At 39.3% G+C, this 23371-nt stretch overlaps 2 protein-coding genes across 4 annotated transcripts in view; one reads left to right on the top strand and one right to left on the bottom strand.

Annotated features, from left to right (window-relative positions):
- Positions 1 to 8305, bottom strand: part of pde6a (phosphodiesterase 6A, cGMP-specific, rod, alpha) — a 33708-nt gene extending 25403 nt beyond the window's left edge. The window contains exons 1-4 of one of the 3 annotated variants that reach the window (XR_004333768.1): positions 8204 to 8304; positions 6416 to 6755; positions 5510 to 5651; positions 1448 to 1600 (exon numbers count right to left, since the gene is read on the bottom strand). Coding sequence is in view for 1 of the 3 variants with exons in the window: in XM_032527595.1 (XP_032383486.1) it covers positions 1448 to 1600; positions 5510 to 5651; positions 6416 to 6744 (624 nt within the window). In the remaining 2 variants the exon portion in view is untranslated. Of the gene's footprint in view, positions 1 to 1447; positions 1601 to 5509; positions 5652 to 6415; positions 6756 to 8203 lie in introns of all 3 variants that reach the window. The other 2 variants (XR_004333769.1, XM_032527595.1) reach the window with 2 other exon arrangements.
- A 1517-nt stretch (positions 8306 to 9822) lies between these two features.
- On the top strand, positions 9823 to 22960 carry slc26a2 (solute carrier family 26 member 2). Its single transcript, XM_032528637.1, has 4 exons — positions 9823 to 9867; positions 18074 to 18358; positions 18674 to 19122; positions 20891 to 22960. Exons 1-4 carry the CDS (start codon positions 9823 to 9825, stop codon positions 21723 to 21725), a joined length of 1614 nt encoding a protein of 537 aa, XP_032384528.1. The 3' UTR covers positions 21726 to 22960.
- The last annotated feature ends 411 nt before the right edge of the window (positions 22961 to 23371 follow it).

Here is a 23371-nt window from a genome sequence, read left to right as displayed (position 1 = left end):
TTCGTCACTTTTACCTCTGTGCCATCAGTCAGAGCAGGTGACACATTTCAAATGACAGATCGTTGTTGAGTCACAACATAGCTAGTAGTTATATGGCTCAAACTGCCTGTTTGACAGGTGATATTAAACCAAAAAGGTAGCATTGTCTCGTCTTCCTTGACAAAGCGATGTATCCTTTCTGTGTGGTATTTGGACCATATGCCACAGAGAGCTTTCAGCTGATGTAACATACCTTCAGGGAGCTACAGTGTTGCTTAGCAGTGGATGAGAATAGCAAAGTTATTTAATGCAATGTCAGTCCACTCTTTAATTAAGAAATTATTCACAACCTAAACATCTGACTGATTTTGTCACTGCACAGGAATTGGCAGTGCTTTTTTCAATTTAGCCTTCCCTTGTGACTCTTTGATCATGATGACACAGCCATTTGCACCTACTGCAAATTTATTTCTCCAAATGTTCTCGGAAGGGCCTCGCTTGGTGGAAAAATGTTCTCCTTTTTACAAAGAATTATAATTGTCAGTTATGATTTGGGAGGCTTTCGATTTGTGTAGCAATGCAACAGCTGAGTTCAGCTGCTGCTGCAGGAAGGCTGGTGGTTTTATGCAAATGCAATCCACATCAGTTGTTGTTTCAGTTAAATATAAAACATGGACTTTATGTTGTTTGGAATTAAATTTTGGGTAGAGGCAACAAGGTCTTCAATACATGATAATTCAGTGGTAAGGAGTCTGACTTGAAAATGTTCTTAATGCATCCCTAATATTCCCAGATAGGATTTAGATTTACTCCCGGGTGTAAACAATCACTGTATTTTTCACTTACATGTGGTTACAAATGCAGATTATAAATTGGAGTAATTCAACAAATGTTAGGGTATTGCAACCAATGGACTCTCTGAGTGTATGTCTAGTTTACTGTTTGTCATCAGCATGTCATAACAATAACAGGGTTCATATAAAGTTCTACAGTAACCCGTGTTATTAGTCAAATTGACTGCAGGTTCTGGGATGCATGCACAGATAAAGCAGGAAAATACTGCAGATTAGTTAGAAAAGCAAGGGAGTGGGGACATAACCGACACCGAAGCTGTATCTATGCCATACAGATTTATGTGGCTTTTATGACAGACCTCATAAACTATTTTTGTAGCAAGGTGGGTAGACTGAGTTTCATTGCGTTGGATCACTGTCGGGTCAGCCAGCCAATAACAGAGACAATTTGGAGAAGTGACATAAAGCGTGACAAAAGTAAATAAAAAAGGAAAATACATCGAAGCCGAGGAGGAACCTGTTGTTCCTGCACTGGTTTCTTTTCTTGAGGCCCTTTTTAAGTGGTTGTGAAGAGAGCCCTATAAAGCTTAAAAATTAATTATATCCAAGTGACTGAATCACAAAAATAAAGAGTGCTGGGGGTGAATTTCCAAACAGATAGTATTAGATGTTACCTCTTCATCCTTTGCAGTGAAGCACGGCCCATCTAACTTGTTGAGGGCCATCATGACGGCCACCATGTCTTTACCGTTCATGATGGGGATGGCGAGGATGCTCTTTGTCTTATACGCAGTCAGCTCGTCCACAAAGTCACTGTAATGAGTGCTCTATAAAGAGAAGAGAGATAGAGAGTGAGACAGAGAGAGCATGGGATTGTATTTAATTGCCTTCTCTTTGCCCCTGCATCCTTCAAACCTTCCAGACTCAGCTTTGATGAACACACCACTTCCATCCATAAACGCTGCGAGCAAAGACTTTCCATTATCCACAAACCCAAGGCTCTCTCTGCTGCACTCCACCTACTGCTCGTCCTGTACAGCAGGGGTCATCAATTGTGTTCCTCCAGGAGTGAGACAGAGGAAGAGTGGCTCATTAACTGCCAAGAAGGAACAAAACCTACAGAGAGCAACCCTCGGGGGACCACATTTGGAGTCCTGATTTGGGTAAGGCGAGCTGTGAGTTTTTGTTTTGTTTTTTTTGTTTTTTTTAACTTTAACAACTGCACTACTCTCTGGTGGACAAACTACAGAATATGGAAACAGTCTCAATCAACAACAAAATACCCTTGGAATTGCTATATTGTATCTTATCTGGTGGCATATTGTATACGGCAATACCGATAAATCTGCAATTTGCATATATCAGCTGAGACTTTATCTACCTCCTGACCAACGCCACACTCACCCATAGGAGAAAATCAGACATTTGCATCGTTTAAGTTTCATCCGTCAGACACAGAAATAAATAATGCTGCCATCACATGCAAAGCAAGGAATTAGAACAGCAACTCAAACCACAAAAGAGCTTTCAACATATCAATGCTCTTGTGTGTGTGTGTGTGTGTGTGTGTGTGTGTGTGTGTGTTGTGTGTGTGTGTGTGTGTGTGTGTGTGTGTGTGTGTGTGTCAAAATGTAGGAGAGTTATAAAGTGTAGCAGGTTTCACTGAAGTGCAGACCAGTGTCATTTTAAATGTGTGCACCTGTTTGAGCATCAAAAATTAGATTTAATTATTCCTCATCCTGCAGCACAAACTAAATTAAGGAATCATTCTTTTTAATAAACGTATTTGTTTTTTTCTCTCTGCATAGGTGTCTCCCTGATGTGTGGCAGTAGTCCAGGAAATGAAGGGGAAACTCACTACGAGAGAAAAAAGGCTGATCCTCAATCAGCAGCATACAGTAGCTGATTGAACTGCTGCCTTACGAGGCTTACACATAACCCTGTTCCACAGATCTGGGCAGTTTGACAGCTTGTTATTGGGTGACCTTTGACCCCCTAAAGCCCAGAGAAGTCTTCATCCCGCTTGTCTTGTTATCCTCAGCTGAAGCTTTGCCTTGACCTTTGCCCAGCAGCTAAACAATTTGGAAGCATTATCCAGCAACAAGTTGTATTTTGATTTTTTTTTTAAACACAAATTATTAATTTATTTACCTTATTCATGTATCTCAACTCTTTACTGGGGGGAAGTGAAATGACTATGTAGGTAGGACAGAAAATAAACTGGCTAGACCTGTAATATTTGTCACTGTAGGCTATTTTATATCTAAACATCCATTTGTTAAATAAATATAGTAAATGAGCAATGAGCATGAGTGCATGTGTGCGTGCATGTGCTTTAGAGTACGTTTAAATACATATTTGGTTTCACATAATATGTTAGTCACTTTAAGCTCTGTGCCATCAGTCAGAGCAGGTGACACATTTCAAATGGCAGATCATTATTGAGTCACAAAAGCCAATAGTTGTACGGCTCAAACTGCATGTTTGACAGGTGATATTAAACCAAAAAGGTAGCATTGTCTCGTCTTTATAATAGCCAAGAGAACAGAATAGAATATTGAGAATAGCCAAGTCCATTTGTTTGCCTAAACATCCATTTGCTAAATAAATATGGTAAATGAGCAATGAGAAACTTTTTCTGTCTTCCATGACATGTATGAATTAAAATTTGTAAATGAATAATTGCAAATAAATACATACATGTATTCCATGTAAATACTGTACATATCAAATACATTTGGTGGATTCAAGGGTTCTCTAGGGTGGCAAAATGTATGTAAATAATAGGAACGAAATGGAAATATAAGTGATAACAGCTAGCTAGCAAAAACTAGCAGAAGGTATTAACAAGTTATAAACAGTGCTTTGCTTTAGGCTATCATTTACTAGTTCACTGAAATATCAAGAATATAAAATATATTCACTCTTGAAATATAATCAAAAGTTACATCAATACATGTCGTCCTTCAGTTCAGACAGTGCAGTAGTGTTGGCAATTACAATGTATTAATGGATGCTGGCAAATGATCTGTACATGCAGTGCCAGAGTGTAATTTCCCCAAATAACTTCACTATTTAATTAAAAAAGGTACAATTTTTCTATTGAAATTGGTCAAATTTTCAAATTTCCTAACTCTAACTTCCCTCTCCTAAATTTACTGGAAAATGTCCAATACTTTGCAACCTTACTCTACTCCACCAGAGAAAAATGGAATAGATTAAAGGTGTGTTATTGTGATGAGTCTGTAAAAATGGCTCAAAGCCCATGTGACCTCTGGGAGTAATCTGGGATCGCTCTAATTCAGGACAGATTAACCGGCTTCATCTTCAGCCTCCCTCACAGACACTCTCCGCCTTCCTCACACATACACCGCTTGATTAACCACACTTCAAATAGCAGTAAGAGTTATGAGTTTGTAAATGATGTGGTTATTCAATTTACTTTAAAGGAGGCAGGGATACAAGAATGGGGAGAAATGAGGCCAGCTGTTGCTCACCACATAATCCCAGTGACACATAATCCCCACCTTTCACCTACACACAAGAATCCTGACTGGTTGGTCGGCCTGCACTGGATTGGACTGGGATGGAAATAGAGCATAGAGAGACAGTGATTCCCAGTGTCTGCATTACTCTGAAAGGCCATCGTCGATGCATTAGCATCATAAAGACAACCAATTATACAGAAACATTAGCTCCTCCGTCACTGCAGCTGGGGAGACTGAAGCTCGGAGGCTTTGATATCGTTCCCGTCCTGCTTTCATGTGTTTTTGTGAGGCTGCAGCGTGACGTACAGAGGTTTTGAACAGCTCATAGAGAAGGCAAGGGCCGGCGTGGCAGCAGAACCGTTAAAGACCAAACTGGGGACAGTCAACTCGGGTCTCTTTTGTTCGTACATCAGCAGCTCAGCTTTCTAATCTCCCATGAAACAAAAGTGATTGAACTGAATTTATTAAGTGTAAATGTCACAGTAATAGTTTGTGCAGTTCTTTGCAGAGAGGAGGGTGTGTGTGTGTGTGTTGTGTGTGTGGTGGTGGGGGGGGGGGGGGTAGTGGACCTGCAGTAGCATGGCAAACTTGAAGTGTGTGTGGGAGCAAGCTTGACAGCCATTTCCAATTGTCAAAGGTATTGGCTATAATGAGTTTGGGCTGGTTTAGGTTGAAGGGAAGAAGTGGAAGGGACACTGTGGTTTCAAGTCGCCATCTGGTGGCAAAACTAAATAAAAAACTCAACTTTATATTTAGATTACAAAGACTGATTAGAGATAGATTGTACATTCACATTTTCTAATTGCTTTTACTTTCTGGCCATGAATCATCTACACAACTAATCAGGTTAAGATTTAGATTTTGTGGAAGTCAACAGGTAGAACAAGGCACTAACAACAGGTAAAATGGTTTCATATTGGTGGGGCCTTCTAGATTAAAAATGTATACACCCATTTGAATACTGGGATTTTTGGCACGTTTTTTTTTCCTGGTTTTGTTTGTTCAGATGTGATTGGGGATGTTAATGTTTACTTTTTGTACAGTATGCAACAAGAAGTAAAAGTGAGAGGGAAACAATTTAGGGAAAATACGTTTGGGCGTATGTCAATAAAAGCGAGGGAAGATTTTTGTATGTAAATAATTAAATTAGTAATGTGGTTCTGGTGCCCTCGTCAGTTCAACGTAACCAGTAAACATTAAACACACAAAACGCACACACAAACAATGTGTTTGTCATGTGTGCTTTACCTCAGACACATCAGCAATGTTGACCATCTTCTTGGTGGACGCCACGTGGCCCACGATGCCCATATCCAACGGGTAGACAATCTCACTGTCAGGCTGTACCAGGCAGTCATCAAACATGGAGTCTTTACTGACATTAAATAACCTGGAGGCAAAGATAAACAAATTAAATTATAATATCTTATGTTATAATAGCAGGTTTTGTCCAAAACTTAGACAATAGAGAGATGAAATGCAAGATGCCCTTGAGCAAGGCAGCTACATTCTAAATCACCAGTGGAGCTGCCAACATGAGGAGTCTGGTTGTAGCAGGCACATATCAGGGGCATGGAAATGTGTAACTGCATTAACACAAAGGGTACAAAAAAAACAGAAATATTTAAGCTGCCAAATGTGAGTGTCTCGAACTGTGAACCAGTGAGCTGGTGAAAAACAGCCCCTGCGCTCATTCAATATGGCTCCCTGAAGAGTTTTCCTAAAATGTAAGCAATGTGCTCCATTCTGGCAAAGTGACAAATGTTTCCTCACTAGGTAATGATTAGGTGGAGGAAATGCACAAAGAAACAGCAAGCAGTTTGTCAAAATGACAAACTTACAGTGTGGAGTTCTGCAAGGTTAATGGATCAGGGCATTTCAATTACACTCTTACAACTTGAGTTTTTTATTTATTTGTCTAACTAATATTTCTCCAAAATGATTAGTTTCCCAGGTTACATCTTACTTTTCATGAGACGGTGTGAAAATGCGCTTAGTTCATGCCATCACATACAACTTGAATGGCAAAGAACTATAATTGTATGATAGTTTTGATAAGTACAGTACATACTCCGTTTCGGTGATCACATTTCTGGTGTGGGATGGTGTTGTTTAAAAAACTCCTTTGAAAACTTTAAAAGAATGCCCAGTCACCTGGTTGCCAGCTCGGCCACTCCATTCCTCTGCCGGTACATGAAGAGGCTCATGCGTTCGGCCCTCATAATGAAGCTGAGGTGTCTCATGAGGTTAAAGACAGACTTCTCCATTTGCAGGTTGTCCTGGATGTCCCGCATCAGATCGAAAAGGACCTCGCTCTCCTCCACCATGGTCAGGTCGTGGAACTTGTCGATGTCCATCTTTGTCTTCCGGTTGTTGTCCAGCAGGTCTGAGATGACCTTAGGCCGGAAGTGGATGTCGTAGTACTGCTTAGCGAACTGCGGGTTGGCATCCAGGAACTGCTCTGCTGCTGCTGCATCCACCATAGCTGCTGTTGCTAACAGGGGACCAAATCGAACAGATGGTAGTAATGCTTAAGGCTGGATGTTTCGCAATTCCAGTACAAAGAGGTAAACGTCTGGTTGGCGAAGTAAATGCAAAACACCTCTCTTTCAGTCAACAATTACTCAGGAACTGCAACTAGGCAAGGCATTTAACCCAAACTGATTCCACAGCAAAAAGCCCTCCACTTAAAGCTTTAAGAAAATTATAATGCCATGTCCAGTTTTCACTCTTCTTTTAGCTCCAGTTGGGTCTAAAACAACTCCTACAAAATATATTTGACTCTTAACCCACTAAAGATTCCACTTTCTTCACCAGATGGTCGCTGACTTTGTCTTACATTGGGTTTATTGGCTGTTTGCTGAGACAGCTGCTGCTGGAAACAGTGTTGATGAGAGAGCTGCGACTCCACAAAACTTCACATTTGCTGTAAAACCAAAAAAACAAGCTTAAAAGATACTTAAAAGCTCAGTGGCGCTACAGAGTCGGGGGCATAATTCTCTGTGGGTTTGTCACTACAAGCAAGCCCTTTCCCCTAACAGACAGACATATTAATATGTATGTAGTATGTATAGTATTAAAATTATGTAATATATATTATATATATATATATATATATATATATATAGTCTAATTCAACTTAGGCTGTCTATATGAACCATTGGTAACCTTTGATTTCTTATGAAATAATGATTTTGGTCAATATTAAATCCTAATTGTTTAGCACAGTTACTCATTGACTTTTGGAAATATTTTGTATTCACTGAACTTAAAAAAACAGTGAAACCTTTCAACAAATCTACAGTAAAAACACCTTGAACTGTGAAATTTCCCTTAATACTTTTCCTGTTGATTCTTTTGAATTACCCTTCAGAACACAAGACAAAATAAGAGTTTACTCGATTTATTTTGTTATTACTAGTCGCGATCAAAATTTGATTAGATTGCTCAGCCCTAAATCCAATAAAGCGGTGTGTATTTCATTCTCAGTGAGCATTTATTTTTATTATACATGAGCATCATAGGCCTATGAGATTCTGTTTTTAGTGTTTAATTCCTATGTATTCGACACTTGACCTGTATGGTTTTATCGTTGGCTATTAAGAAAGCTGTGCTCATTCTATTACAGTATTACATAAAATGAAAAAAATTATTGGTTCTGATGAAAGTGGGTGTGATCTTCTTACAACATTGTAATATCAATGTTATGGCCAAATTATTCCTGGCCATTAATTTAACCTGTTAGTACTGCAGATTACTGCAGATTGAGGGGTGTTATCAAAAAAAGAACACATTTTAGTTATGACGTTGCTGTGATTATCTATCCCTTCCTTGTACAAGGTACTCGCCATAGAAAGTAATCGATAAAGTTATGATAATAAGAATGTGCAACTGACATGTGCACAGATTTGTTAAAATATTCTAATAAACGAAAAGTCCTACCTGTTAAAGTCCTTGTATTGTTTTGTAAGTGTGTAATCCCTCTGTCCTGCTAACCAAACATGCAGGTGTCTGAGGAAAGAAAAGGGATTACCAGGATGGTTTTAAATGGTCATGTGTGGATATAAGCCTGCATCCAATTACAACACTGGGATTACCATACCTTACCATGTTTAATGACACAACCTGGGAGTTCTTGTTTACTCTAGTCTTCCCTTTTGAATTTAAATATTCCGTTCATTAGCCCAGTGGTTCTCAAAGTGGGGTCCAGGGACCCCCAGGGGTCCATGAAAAGGGTTCCATGGGGTCCCCAACTAAAAGGGGAATCTTCATTTTCATTATAATTCCATTCATAAGTAAAACAATGACAGATTGTATGACTATTTTGCTCAAGGGTTTTATTCACTTTCTGTAATAAAACATCTAAAAGCAAAAATTCCATCAGGTAGGGGACCCTGAGCCAAAGTTTTATCAGATGGGGGTCCGTGGTCTAATTTGTGTCAGTTTAAGGGTCCTTTATGTGAAAGGGTTTGAGAACCAATGCATTAGCCACATACCAACCACTTGTTTGCTTGTTTTGTTTTTCGGCAGATAGAAAAAAGGTTATTCTGAGAACCAGATATGTTTTGAAATGGGTATAGTTTTAGTTTTTAGTTGGAAGAAGTACACACATTCAGTTACATCTCAATGAACGGATCCAAACACAGTCCTACAGTTTCCAAACTGGAGAAGAAAGGTTACAAATTCATTGTTTATATGTATCCAAGACAATTCAACCAAATTCTGTCTGTTACTCCTAAAATACTCCTTACATATCAGTTACAAAGGATCCCAAATGTAAGACGTTTTCAGAGTAAAAAAGAATAGAATTTCTCTTTTTATCTATCTCTATGCGAATGTAAGCAGCTTACAATGAAAGCAACACACAGAAGCAGTGCCTACACAAAATCAATGCAACATATATAGAAAATAAGAATTTGGACAAAATGAAGAAGTTGATTATGGATCATAATGCATGAGTAGTTGGATAAGTTAAACTAAGGCGTTTTGATCATTTTCAACCTTCAAGTTGATCAATCAAGTTGCTTAATAATCTATTTTCTCAAAAACTCATAACTTCATGTAGTAGTCCATTCTCCTATTTGTATGAACTGCTCACCCTGTCAGTATAAGTGGTTCAAGTTTAACCATAAAACAAGGCCTGAATAATAATAAGTCACATTTTTCTGTCAGTTCTTTGTCCCTTCATTCTCAACAACCCAGTACCTTTTATGTCCGTTAATGTGTAAATATTTTTAAATAAACTAAGTCATTGTTTAAAAAAATGTTGTCATTTGTTAGTAGGATCTCACCAAAATTGTGTAACCAAGCCTTACCAACACTCTCTAATTGTTGACACTCCTTAAGTTACCGGCAGCCCAGTACAGAGTATTGTTGGCCATGTATTACCCTAATCTGTTTATCCTCTAGTATCATGCATTGACCCCACTGAAGTGATGAACGACAAACATCAGTATCCTCACACTCTCTCTAAGGAATCTGAGACTGAGAAGACAAACAGCAAGTCATATCATTACTGATACCAAAATAAACTCTTAGGGAACTATCTGGTTTCATTTGCTATGGTGTCAGTCATTGAGGGACCGTTCCGAGAGCTGGAAAGCAAAGTGAGCTCTCATTATTCCTGGATACCACATTGCCAACATTAACGTGAGTTTAGTGAGTAATTGGCTTTTAAGACTTGAGAAGACAGCAGGACAGGGGTAGGAGGACAGCTTCCTGCACTGTAAAAAAATATTTGCTGACTCAACTTAAATATATGTGTAACCTGGTTGCCTTAGAATTCAAGTTGTTTGGAAATCCCTTATTTTAAGTTGCGAACAAAGAAACATCGGTTCTCTCAACAAAAATTGCAAGTTCACTTAACTAATGACATGTTCAGTCAACTATTTTTTGTTTGTAACACAATTTCAATTAGTGGACCCAATTTCTAATTATGGATTACGGGACAAAGATTTGTGGAGCAACCAATTTACTTGTTCAAAACAGTAATAGGGGGGCTATGTGCATTTTGAAGGTCTTACTAAGCTTTTTATTTTTCTTGATTTCATTATTTTTAATTAAATATCAAGTAATTTGCCTCGGTTTTTGAAATTAAAGTTTTTTAACTTTATTCTTTAAGTTTAAAAAGACAAGTGTGAGACAAAAAAACCCAAAAAAAACATTTTTTCACAAATTTAAGTTTTTCAATGCAAACATGGAAAAACACGCAAAAACACGATTTTTTGGTGTGTGGTTGAGTGAGAAGAGAGAAGAGAGAAAATGTGTGTGGGGGGGTGTGTGTGTGTGTGTGTGTGGTGTTTTTGAAGGTGAGTGTGGTGTGTTGAGATGAGGTGTGTGTGGACGGAGGTGGAGAGAGTGGTGTGTGTGTGAGAGAGGAGAGAGAGTGTGTGTGAGGGGAGAGTGTGTGGTGTTTGAGAGGAGGAGGAGGGGTGGGGTGTGTGTGTGGGTTTTGTGGGAGAGAGTGAGGGGGTGTGTGAAGGTGATGGAGTGTGTGAGGGGAGTGAGTGAGTGGGTGGTGGAGTGGTGTTTTGTTTTGGTGAGAGTGGGGGGTGTGTGTGGTTGTAGATAACGAAACCCGATGTGCAGAGGGTAAAAAATAAAAGATATACATCCAAGCAAAAGGGGGCAAAAAAAACAGCATTTTAAACAGAGCAAAACAACTTCAACTTCTAGTCCCCCTCGCTCAACAGCAAACAGCAAAACAGTGACTTCCAAAAAAACATGAAAGTTTGCAAGTAACAAGGCTTTTTTTTGGTTTGAGAACCAAATTTCAAATGACAAATTTTTCCCTTTTTCATCCCACAATGACCTTCGGGGGGCCAAAGGTTTTAAAAAGGCACACTTAAAAAATAAAGGAACAGTAACCCCATAAAACCCACGTGGGCAAAAAACAGGTGGCACTTTGGGGAAATAAAAAAACCAGGAGTTAACCATTTCAGAATCAAAAAATTTGAAGATGGGAAAACTATTGGACTACCTGCCCGCAATCAAAACTGGTGTTTTCCAATTAAAATGCTAAAACAATCATTAGTTTCACAGGCTTTTGGACATAGTTGTGGGGGCCCTTAAACTTTTGTAAGCAAGTATCCCCCCAATGTTCATTTTTCCCTTTTGTATTCCCAAAATGTACTTAGTCCTTTTGGGTGGGGATTTTAAAAGGCATAGAGAAGCCCCATCAGGGGGGGCAAATGCTTTTGGAATCCTTTTCAGGTCTTGAAAAACAATAGTCCAGAATCAGTGCAAATCCATATTCCTTGGGGACAGGGCTTTGGGGGCTCCCTCGGACCCCAAAAAGACCCGATGTTTTTTTCCCCCTCACTTTTTTGGGGTGGAAAAAACAAACAAAAAATAAGAATAGATTTAATGAAAATTAAAGATGCTTGAAAACTGTTTTAAAAAAAAATTGATGCAAACAAATGTAAATGTAAAAAAAAAAAATTCAACTTAATTAAAAAAAAAAAAAGGGAAAATCCAATGCCCCTTTCGTCAATATTTTAAAAAACCCTTTTTTTAGGGTAGACAATTTAAAAAATAAGGAATGCAACCAAGGCCCAGACAATGGGAAGAGGATAAACAAAAGCATCGTGCTACGAAGTAAAAAAATCTACTCTCCCTTTTAAAATGGGGATCCCTGAATTTTTGAACAAAAACATCCTGAGATTAGTATAAAATAATAAGGACATGAAGCTATTTTCAGATTAGAAAAAAATGTTTTGTCAGACTTTTTTACTTCAAAGTTGCCCCTTTTCCAAAAAACAACAGGGCCCCACGGCAGTTGTGAAGCAAGTTTTTTTTATTGTTGATTCGTGTACGGGAACCGTTTTTCTTGTTTTTTTGTGTGCGGGGCTTGTCCGCAGTCTTTTGGGGGACCAAAAAACGGGAAATGAAACGCATGGGGAGCATGACAAAAGTGGGTTTGGGTTTTTGGAAAAAGAAAAAAAAGGGGGGGAAAAGGGCACGTCACACGCCGGGAAGGATCCGCGGGTTCCGGGGGGAAAGTCCTGGTTTTTTTGACCCATCACCCCCAAAAAACCAAACCCCCCTGCGGGATATTGGGTTTTTATGTCCTTCGTTTTTTGCCTTTACATGAAAGATGTTCCATTAAAATACTGGGTTTCAAAATAGACACTTTTTGCAGGGGAAAAATACCCTTTTTACTTCACTTTTTCCATTTTGGCAGGGCGGGAACTCTGAAAAAGGTCTTTTTGATGAAAGGGAATATTTTAAGTTCAAAGTCTACTTCAGATTTTAAAAAATTCTTAATTGAAATGCTCATGCCTGTTTGTTCTAAAAGTTTTAGGGGGGGGTCACTACCAACTTTTTAGAATAACTTGTTTTTGGCTATGATTTCCTTGTGATTGTAGGCCCCTGTACTTTAAAAATTTTGAAATACATGCCAAAAGGGTTCCAAATGTGGCTGGGCAATGAACAGACTTTTTCCCAAAAAAGGACATCAAACTACTGAAACGGGGAAATATTACTTACATCAATCTAGAGACTCATCAAAAGCTGAAGTTCTTACATCTGCGTTTGTCGAAAAGAGAGGAACTTTGGGACAAAATACTAGGCGGTCCAAAAAAGGGGTTTAGGTTTATGGAGACCAAAACCGCCAGAATTTGCTTCATCTGAATAAAAAACATGGAGACAAAATATTTTAATTACAAGCAAAATAATCAAAGGGAAAAGTAAACAAGTCATTTAAAATACACTAACCGTTGTTTAAGAAAAGACAAAAATATGCTGCGGCTAAAATAAAACAAATAAGTTTTGTTCGACAAGTTTATTTCAGGAAATTTTTAGGACAAGCCCTAGTGGAAGGGGTTTTGAGTTACCCCAAAAAAAGAAAATCAACCCTTTCCCCGGTTTTCAAGGGGCCCACACTTTTTTTTAAAACCCAAAAAAACCCCCCGGACAACACACCTCGCCAAAAGTGAGGGTACCTTTTTTGTTTGTTAATTTCTGTGCACAACTGCCCATTGAAATTAAAAAGACGTTAAACGTGCAGTAAAAGTAAACCCCTCCTCAAGTAAGGATAAAGCCCGAAAAGTATCACCACTAGCCAGTAACCCCTTTTGGTGTACAGGGGAAGAGCAGCTGAAAAACAGAAAACTAGCAACCATCACAGGTAAAATGGGTTAACTAAGTACTCATTGCTATGAAACAAACAGAAACAGCTTAATTGCTACAACAAATAGCAAAAATGGCACAAAAATTTAAACGTTTGGATTTTGAAAGGGTGACCGCCCTTAAAGCAAGCTGGGGTTTTTTACGTAATTTCCCACAAATAAAAGAACCCTAATTACACCCACGTAACCTACCATCTGAGGTACAGGAATTCCAAAATGATGCAGGCAAGAAAATTTAATGCCGACGAAGCTGTTCCTTTTTCAACCTTTTCACCCCTATACATTTCAATAAGCAAGCCATTTTAAAGTAGGGTAGTTTTTTAAAATAAGCCGTCTCTATGACCTAACGCTAGCGGAAAGGGCTTGCTAGGATTTTTCAACCAGCTAGCGTTACATAGATTAACAGGGGGTAGAACTTTTACTAAAATTCAGGGTTTATTTTTTCTTCTTTTAGTTTAAGGAAAGTAAGAAATTTCCCACATAAAAGTGTGGTCATTACATCTGTACAAGTTGTAGGTTTGCTGTAATTTAAAAAGTGTTTTGTTAAATTTGGCGGGGAGGCAAATATCCCTTAGTTTTTTGAAATAAGGCTTGCCGTTTATTGTAGGTGTGTTGCCGTTCACAATTTTTGTTAAAATTTCACTTAGTAAAGACAAAAAACCAAAAAATACTGAAAATTTTCTTGACAGTGGAAAAAAAATTTCTTACGCCCAAAAGGAATCGCTCGGTCCTTCGATGAGGAGAGATCCGTTAAAACTTTTATCGCCCCTCTGGAAGGGCAGGTTTAAATGGGGGTTGCGCATGTGCAAAATGACGTCGCGAGGAAACCCGGATGAACTTTAACTTTTATTTTTTAAGCAAAAAAAGCCCCCAGTTGTGTCCTTGTTATTAGAATTTTAGAGCAAAAAACAGTTATGGTGTTTTTCTCAACAACAATTGAAAAAATTTTAAGTGAAAGTTGACTTGGACACAAAAACAGAAGTTGAGTCAACAAAAAGGGAAATAATTTTTTACAGGTTTTGGTTAACTTTGACTGACACTACACTATATTTTAGATACTTCGGGTTTTTGTTACAGTATTTCTATTTTACAATAATGTGTTGGATTGTAAGAATTCAGGGTTTGGGGTATTGATTCAGCCAGTCATAGACATGAAAAGCATTCTGTTTTCAAATATGTGTTTTTTAGGATGGCAAAGGCACGTCCCACCCTACTCGGCCTTATTTTGCTTCCGATTGGCTTACCTTGGTATTCTGCTATTATAAGAAACACAAATTTGCATACTGTTCAAGGACATTTCAAGAAGGTTTTAAATTGTCTCAGTGTATCGTTTGCAATTGTTTGTTTAAATACATACAAAAAACAACAACAACAAAATGATCACAAAAAAAGAAGAATGTTTTAAATTGTGTGTGTGCGTGTTTCTGGAAAGTTTGTACCAGGATGTTACAGAATAAATGCTTACTTATCTGAAGTAAACCTCCTTGCTATCTTACTATAATAACCCTAAAAAGTACCTTGCTTTGCCAATGGTTCTGTTGTATTTTTTTTTTTTAAGTAATGTCAAATTTTGCTACAAGGTGAAGCATCTTCTCACATAGACCATCTTTGTCTCGGCAGGTCATGTGACGTTAAACAACGTCATCACGTAAGGAGCTATAGTGTGAAATGAATTAGAGGCGGAATGACACTCGGCTGTCTGGAATCAACTTTTTTAAATTAATTTGGTAAACCGCGAGTTGCTGGAGCTCAGGTCAGTTACTTTACACATTAACAGCAATGCTTTTCTACCCCGTGGAAGAGCGGATTTATGTCAACGTTACTTCGCTAAAGTTTCACCTGGTGTCCACGTTAACAACTTGTTTACAATGGTGCCCATTCATAGCTCTGCCAAGGCAACGCTGGCAGTTCCTGGACTGAGTTAGCGTTACATAGCTAGTCAGACTGCGTTGAACGGACGTTGTCGTAAGTAACCTAAAACTGTTAGTAACGAGAATGTCAGACGCATTTAAACAGCTTTTAGACGCGACCCCGGTAATCCCATTGTGACTAACGCCGCGTTACACGTAACTTCTCTTAGGAAACAAAACAAGTCAGTGTAATCCTATTAACGCTATCATGTAGAGGATGCTTTACCGTTAAATGAAGCTTGCAGCGAGCGAAATAGTAACGTCAAGTCGCGTACAAGGGCCATGATGTGTTAAAACAGGACTAACGTTACGTTTAAACTCGCCGTTATTTAAATGAATCGCAGGCCTACCGTGCGTGATTATACCAGTAAAGTTAAGCACGTTATGGAAATATGTCATTTAAATCTGTCTAGCTTAACACATGATCAACTGGGGCTTTTTTTCCCCCTTTTTTCTAGTTATTTTCTTTTTAAGTTGATTTTCCCAAAGGGAAATCGGTTTAGGGTTTTTTTTTTCCACCATCCCCCGGTTGTTTAAACGGCAGACACGAGACCTGAAAAAAAAAATTTACTTTTAAACCCAAATTAGCCCCGTAAAAAACTAATTTTTTAGATTTTTACCTAAAAAAAGTACCAAAATGCGAGATACTGCTTTGCATTTGTTTATAAAAAAAATGGGGAAACAAAAAACAAAGTATAAAAAACAAGTTTGAAAAGATATGCTAAATTAAACTAAAGAGCGGGGGCCCAAGCCTTTAAAGGCCGGTTTACTTTAAGCCCTTAAGGGGGCAAGGTAATCAAGAAAAACCCTCTTTTTTATGGTTGTTCCGGTCAGTTATTTCATGTTTTACTTTGCCTCACCTTGGTAGACAGCGGGAAATGGTGAGGTCAGTAAAGGTGTGTGGTTTTTTGTTGAGGGTCACAAAGAAGCAGGGACCCAAATTGTACATAAAAGGGGTTTGGGTCACATTGGTATAGTGTTTGTAACATCAACGGGGAGTAAATTTTTTGGGCCCCTGGGCAAAATTTTCAGAAAATGCGTGGCCCAAACCCATTGAAATTTATAGCATTTCTCCCCCTTTTGGACCTTTTTCGGAAGTTTCATACGTGTGTTTTTTGGGGTGATTTTTCCCGGGTTTGTTTTTGGGTTTTTTTTTAAATTGTCTTGCGTTTATATATTGACACAAAGACCCAGTAAAAGGGCCCTGCGCCCAACCCAAAAGACACTCAAAGTTTTTTGGATTTTGAACTGTCTTTTTTTTTTTGGGGGTTGCCTTTTATTTTTTTTAAAAAGAATGGGGGAAAATAGTTCCTTTTGATTTTTTTGAAAGGCAGAACTGATTCATTTTTGTTATTTATTTATGCAAAAAATTGTTACGCTATTAAAAATTTTTTTGCAAAATTTTTCCTATACTGAAAACCCTAGTTGTCTTGGTGAGGGAAAATTTTTGAAATACTCAACAGTATAGATGAGGTAAATATTTTTTTTTGAAGTCCATAATTTTTGGGTTTTTTCCAGTTTTTTCAGATAAAGTTTTTTGGACTATTTGGTAATGGCTTTTTTCCTTTAAAAATCCCACAGAAAAGAGCTCTTATGATCGGGTGATGTTGCGAAACAAAAGCGAAGATGGAGCTCAGAGCGACCACAGCGCCTTCTTTGGAAAGATGGGAGAAAAAAATCCCCAAAAGGGCAATTTTTGTGTCCTTTGTCTAAAGAAACACTGTCGGGGCCCCCCCAAAAAGCAAAAATAAAATTTTTGGGGCTTCGCCCCCGATCTAAAAGGGGCTGCCCGCTCCCCGTCAGGGAATGGCGCGGCGTTATGTGGGGACTGAGTGGAACCCTTTTGGTCCCTCAGCCATACCCACCCTTTTTGGCTGTCGGGGACCCCATAAGGGCTATACTTTTTTTGCATCCATCATATATTCCCTAGGCATTCTAGCACTTCGTGGGGATTTTGGAGTGCTTGCCTGTTTGTAGGTCGGGTTGGGGATAGGGTTGGGGGATACCCCCCAGAAAGTGTCATCCCAAAGTAAAAAGGACCGCTTGTGGGCCAGGGGGGGCACGTTGGGGGGGGATTGTGACAGAAGGCTTGCAATCACAGTGGGGGCCAGTTACCACGTTTTGGTTTTTAACAGGAATGAGGAGGGCGATCTCATTCACTGGATAAAAAAACGCATCACAGGGCTGTCATTTTTAATGATTGGAAATTTTTAAAGACAATAAACTCAAGTGCGTTTTGCAAAATTTTTTGACATCATTCATTATTCAAACCCTTATTAACCAGGATAAAAAAAACCCCTTGAATTAAAAAATTCTTTTAAAAGAGTGTCCGCGGGGGGGGGCACAGCACTTTTCATAGAAGGGGCCTTTAAGAAAATACATAAAACACTTTCACTCTTTTCAAAAAACTATGTCATCATAAAAACCTGGGCCCTAAATCAATTTAAAAACAGTGGCTTACAGAGCCTTGCAAGGCCTTTAAAAAACCCTTTAAAAGAAAAAAATGAGCCCACGGATTCATTTCTGAAGTGATTCCTGCGAGGGGCCCAAAAAAAAAAAGCCCTTTTGCCAAATCTGCCCTTTTTTTTTTTTTGGGACTCCCCAATAAAACCGTCCGGTGAGCGCAGGTGTGTGTCCGAAACGATTTGGGTTTAGAAAAGGAGGAGGAAGTCCTAAACCCCTTATAAATATAAAGACATGCATCCAACGCTAAATCAATTTTTTCCCTGTAGTTCGGAACCGGGCCCCTTATTCTGCCTTATCTCTTTCCTCAGGTGCAAGGGGTATTTTCAGGGGGGCTTGCTAGCTACCTTTCCAACTCCCTTCTCAGTGGCTTCGCTACAGGAGCCTCCCTGACCATTCTCACATCCCAGTTCAAGTACCTTCTAGGCCTGAGGATCCCCAGGCCTCAGGGCTGGTTCACCCTGTTCAAGACCTGGTACAGCCTGCTCACCAACCTGAGCAACACCAACATTTGTGACCTGGTGACCAGTTTGGTGTGTTTGCTGATACTGATACCTACCAAAGAGCTCAACAATCGATTCAAAGCCAAGCTTAAGGTAAACAGACAAAGTGCAGATTAGTTTATTTCAGATAGTCCTCGCTGACCAAGATTATAATCAGAGGTTCCTGTTCCATTTGTTCTCCAGTCACAACTATATACAGTATAGTGATCAGAGAATAGTAATTTAAATTTGAAGTGGAACTGGTTCAGTGAGAGAGCACTAACTAACCTGGTTCATTCTTTTCTGCTTTTGAAATGTCTATATATACCATACACAGGACAAAATCCTCTGACCTCTCAGCATTGTCTTTCCTTGACACCCTCAGAAAAAAAAAAAAAAAAAAAATGTTTTTTTCTTTTCCTTACCCAGGCTCCCATTCCCTTCGAGCTCTTTGTGGTGGTAATTGCAACAGTGGCTTCTCACTTTGGCCGCTTCGACACCGACTACGGGTCGGGGGTGGCTGGTGATATCCCCACTGGCTTCCTCCCTCCCCAGCTGCCGATGTGGACTCTGATCCCCAGCGTTGCTGTTGATGCCTTCTCCATTGCCATCGTGGGGTTTGCCATCACCGTCTCACTGTCGGAGATGTTTGCCAAGAAGCACGGCTACACAGTGGACGCCAACCAGGAGTTGTACGCCATTGGCTTCTGCAACATCCTGCCATCGTTCTTCCACTGCTTCACCACCAGCGCTGCGCTGACTAAGACCCTCGTCAAGGAGTCAACAGGGTGCCAGACGCAGATATCTGGGCTGGTCAGCGCCCTTGTCCTGCTTCTGGTGCTGTTGGTTATCGCACCGCTCTTCTACTCCCTTCAAAAGTAAGCATACCACATAGTTAGTTAGTTGTTATTTCTGGAATGACAACCCGCTTGCTCGTATTAATGGAATAATGAACTAAACTCAGCTTCAAGATAGTGATATTTTCACATTACTAACATTTTCAATTAAGGTCACGGTTGAAACCATGTCAAGACGTAAACATACAATCACAGAATTTGAGTAATAAAATAAGAAAAATCAGCTAGGCACAATTAGGCCAGAGTAACTGAGACGGGAAACCATGAATGTCTTAAGCCGGCTACACGCTGGCTGCATCGCTGGTGTTGCTAGGTGACGTACGGGGAGGGCTATCTCGGGACATAGCGCCGACAGATTCAAACTCTGAAAAATGGGTAAATGGGCGTTGGTTTATTTAAATAACAATAACAACTTTGAGAATTGTAAGCCGTTGCATTAGCGTGTCAGCTTTGTGGCTTACACACTGTCTGCGTGACCCACGTCTCACAGCCACGCCGAAAACGTGTGATGCTAGAAATGGAACTAACGCCTGTTTTTCACGTGACATGCGAGTGCTTTGGATGCGTTTCCAGGCAAAATAGAATAGGAAAAGATATTAGTCATTTTGACACAAATACATATTAATAGATTACATGTTTTAAAAGTCTCTGGTTTTGACATCAATGCCGATAGTAATTTAATTTAAGAAAAAGTGGTTTTGTGCGACGGTCCAACATCAGATAGTGTGTAGCCGGCCTTAGACCTCCAAACTACTACAAGTAGTAGCTTTTTCTGGAAAAAGCTGTCTAGGGCAGCTGTACCTGCTGGACTCACTCCAGTAGTTTTGCTCTTTAACAAACAGGTTGTTGTTAGTAGCTAGTGTAAGATTCTCACGCCAGAGACAGTATCTCTAATCTGTAAAACGCACGCTGAGGAAAATCATTATATAGCGGACATTACCAACCACGTGGTAAAGAGCTATGCACATTTTGGTAATAAGCAAACAGACAACATTCAATTTTTGTGCCCTGGTTGACTCTTAAAATAAAAACTTTACATTCCAATGTTCCAGTTTGTATAAGGATTCAATACGTTTGTTTCAAGAGTAGACTTAGCAAAATACAGATAACCGGTAGTTCAGGGTTGATGCTGACTCTGCTCGTTCTACTGAAGCTGTGCTAATTCAAATCAAATATAGATATATTTTCAAAAATGCTTTCCTTTAACATTGTAATATTACAAAAGATTGAAGAGAAGCAAGGATTAGACATATGAATTAGGAAAGGAAAGAATACATTGCCAACTACATGTAAATGGGAAGATGCCTTGATCAGTGTATTGTTTGTGGTTTATTATTGCTATTGCTGGTGTGTTCTATTATATCTATCTATCTATTTATTTATTTACACACCCATACACAAAACACCCTCACAGACACAGTTGCTGCTTCAGTAATGATATGGAATATGGAACGTCGTCATCAATTATGTCATCTGCTGAGGCCTGATTATGTTGTTTCTCATCTCTTTTATAGTCCTCTATCTCTCTCCATTTGTGTAGCTTTTTGGTTTCTTGAGCTGATTCTGTCTGACAGTTTGAATGGTAAAAGATTACAAGCAATTTCAAAGTCTTAAAGTTAAAAGAAGTCAATACTGTGTCAATTTTAAGTTTTTATATTGCAAATGTAAAGTGACAACTTGCAACCTCAAGCTTTAACTCTCTGGACAACTGACTAATTGCTTTCCACCATGAATGCCACTGAGTGACGCTCCTAACCTTTGCCCTGTCTCTCTCCCTTCTCCTGCCCAGATGTGTATTAGCAGTCATCATCCTGGTTAACCTTCGCGGAGCTTTACAAAAGTTTACCGACATTCCCAGCATGTGGCGTGTCAACCGCATCGATACCTCTATCTGGCTGATCACAATGGCAACCTCGGCGCTGGTCAACACAGAGCTAGGTCTGCTTGTGGGGGTTTTGGTGTCAGCCCTGTGCGTCCTGGGCCGAACCCAGCGAGCCCAGGTACTGGAGCTTGGCCGGGCCACAACTAGGGAGCATTATGAGGACCTGTCGTCTTACCACGGCCTTTGGACACATCCCGGAGTAGCTGTTTTTAGATACGAGGCTCCAATCTATTACGCCAACCAGAGATTGTTCAAAAAATCTCTCTACAGGTGTGCAGGGCTTGATCCTGTGAAGGAGAAAACCCGGCTTATGAAGTTCAAGAGGAAGAACAAACAGCAGGGAGACGTTGCACGAGTCCCAAATAAAAATTCAAGGGATTTGGAGGGTGCCGGTAAAGAGGATGGGTTTGAAGCTGGTGCGACTGTAACCTCAATGCTCAACAATAAATCTTCCCGTAGCTTACACAGCTTGGTGATCGACTGCAGCGCCATCTTGTTTCTAGATACTGCTGGAGTGAATGCTCTGAAAGAGGTCTTCAAAGATTATGAAGAACTTGGGATCAAGGTTGTCCTGGCCCAGTGTAATATCTCAGTGCAGGACTCACTGGAAAGAGGGGGATACTACCCAGTCAAAAAAGGATGTGATGGAGGAGAAAACAAAATGATGTTCTTTACCATTGCAGACGCCGTCTACTACGTCCAAAGCCTCTCACCTAACAGAGATTATGACAGAAAATGCTAAAAAAAAAAAAAACAATCTGCATTCATGCAGTCGTCAATCTCACATAATCCAAGAATGTGCCTTGAAATACCTGCACCTACCTGACCTGTTTTAAGAGCCAATCTGCACTGCCAGACTTGCTCAAATACACTTCAACCAACCAAAGTGAAAAATGCCGACTTTAAGCATAATAGTAGCACAATTTCCTAGTAAGCTTGCCTGAACCTGCCAGACCGTCAATGCTACATAATTGCGGCAGACAATTCTTTATTTAATTCTGTTTTCAGTAGTTACATAGTCAAAGCATTTTTAAATGTTTAAAATGTAAAAGTTTGTATTTTAGTTGCAATGAAGTTGTGAGAGACAGTGAAAATTGCAAAAAAAAAGTTACCAAAAAGGTTGGATGCTGCAAATGTTGGTAAAATATGAAAATGGAAGGTGGATTTAAGACAAAAACAATAATTTATTGAATTAATCAAATTTGAACATACTGTATGTGTCAGTGGCTTGCTGATCTTTTCTGTGTTAGTTAATTTCCTATCGTGGCCTGGGACACATTCATATGGCAACCCTAAAGCGCTTATTGTACTTTAACTTATCATTGCACTTACAACAACAAGCGTAGCCGTGCTCAATTTAGGTCATCGTGTACGTCTCATCTCCGGTCGTACCTGCATCCACCGTGTGTGTGTGTTTGTGTGTGTGTTGAGGAACTGAGTAGTAGCCCCACTGCAGAGAGCCAACGGCATTGAAACAGCAGTCGCTTTCAGCAACTTTAGAGTTAAAAAAAAGACATTACAGCGTACATTAATGTTAAAATGTATACAGGTTGGCAGGACGGTCAGACTTGTTTTGCTGTACGTTTTGTTGGTAAATGTGAGATCTTTGAGTCACACATATTTCACTCCCGCTTGGTCAGTGGCTCTCATAGTCACATACTGATGCAAATTATGGCACGTGGGACTGCTGGGATTGGTTGGAGTTGCAGAGAACTCCAGTTATTGGTCAAATTTGCAGAAAAGTTGCAGTGATTTGTCAAAATTACAAGTCGCACCAAATTCATGGTGACTGGTTGAATTTGCGTAAATTGTTGCGATTGCGACATTGAAAAATCGTGGAAGGACTGATTACGATACGTCAAAACTTCACAATGGGCTACATCTGTACCTCACTTTGTGCAATAAAGAAAATTTTGCTCACAGACATCCTACTAAATTAGTTCATGAACAATTACATACCAATACTACATACACCACTGACCCATGAATTGAAAATGTACATCTAATGTAGAGGCACAATAGCAGTTGGTTTATAAATCTACTGTATAACAGTGCATTTTTAATAATCATGTGTCATAGTTTTTAATTCTGCTAAAGCAAAGACCATACTTTTTAAAATTATACATAATTATCGTGTAGCCCCTGTTCATACATTGGAACGCGGAAAACGTGGGAATTATAATGTAATATGATTTCTCTGGGCAGATCATGTCTGTTGTAGAATGAGGAAAAAGGTCTGTCATTGAGAAATGTTTTGGTTTATTTTTTGGATTTACAATTAATCATTTGAAAGGTTGTCCTCTTAAATGAATGTATACAGTTTGAATGAATGTACTGCAGTAGTCCATTATGCGTTTTTTTTTTCTTAAACAGCGATAACCAAGGGAT

This window comes from Etheostoma spectabile, chromosome 10 (assembly GCF_008692095.1).
Source record: "Etheostoma spectabile isolate EspeVRDwgs_2016 chromosome 10, UIUC_Espe_1.0, whole genome shotgun sequence".
NCBI classification, from domain to species: Eukaryota; Metazoa; Chordata; class Actinopteri; order Perciformes; family Percidae; genus Etheostoma; species Etheostoma spectabile.
This window is presented reverse-complemented; position numbering and strand designations above follow the sequence as displayed.

What these genes read in the sequence shown, in the direction of transcription:
- slc26a2 (XM_032528637.1), top strand. Translation starts at nt 9,823, where the DNA reads ATGGTGTCAGTCATTGAGGGACCGTTCCGAGAGCTGGAAAGCAAA. An exon ending in TCCGAGAGCTGGAAAGCAAA is followed by an intron (nt 9,868 to 18,073) that starts GTGAGCTCTCAT and finishes CTCTTTCCTCAG; the next exon opens with GTGCAAGGGGTATTTTCAGG. An exon ending in CTCTTCTACTCCCTTCAAAA is followed by an intron (nt 19,123 to 20,890) that starts GTAAGCATACCA and finishes TCTCCTGCCCAG; the next exon opens with ATGTGTATTAGCAGTCATCA.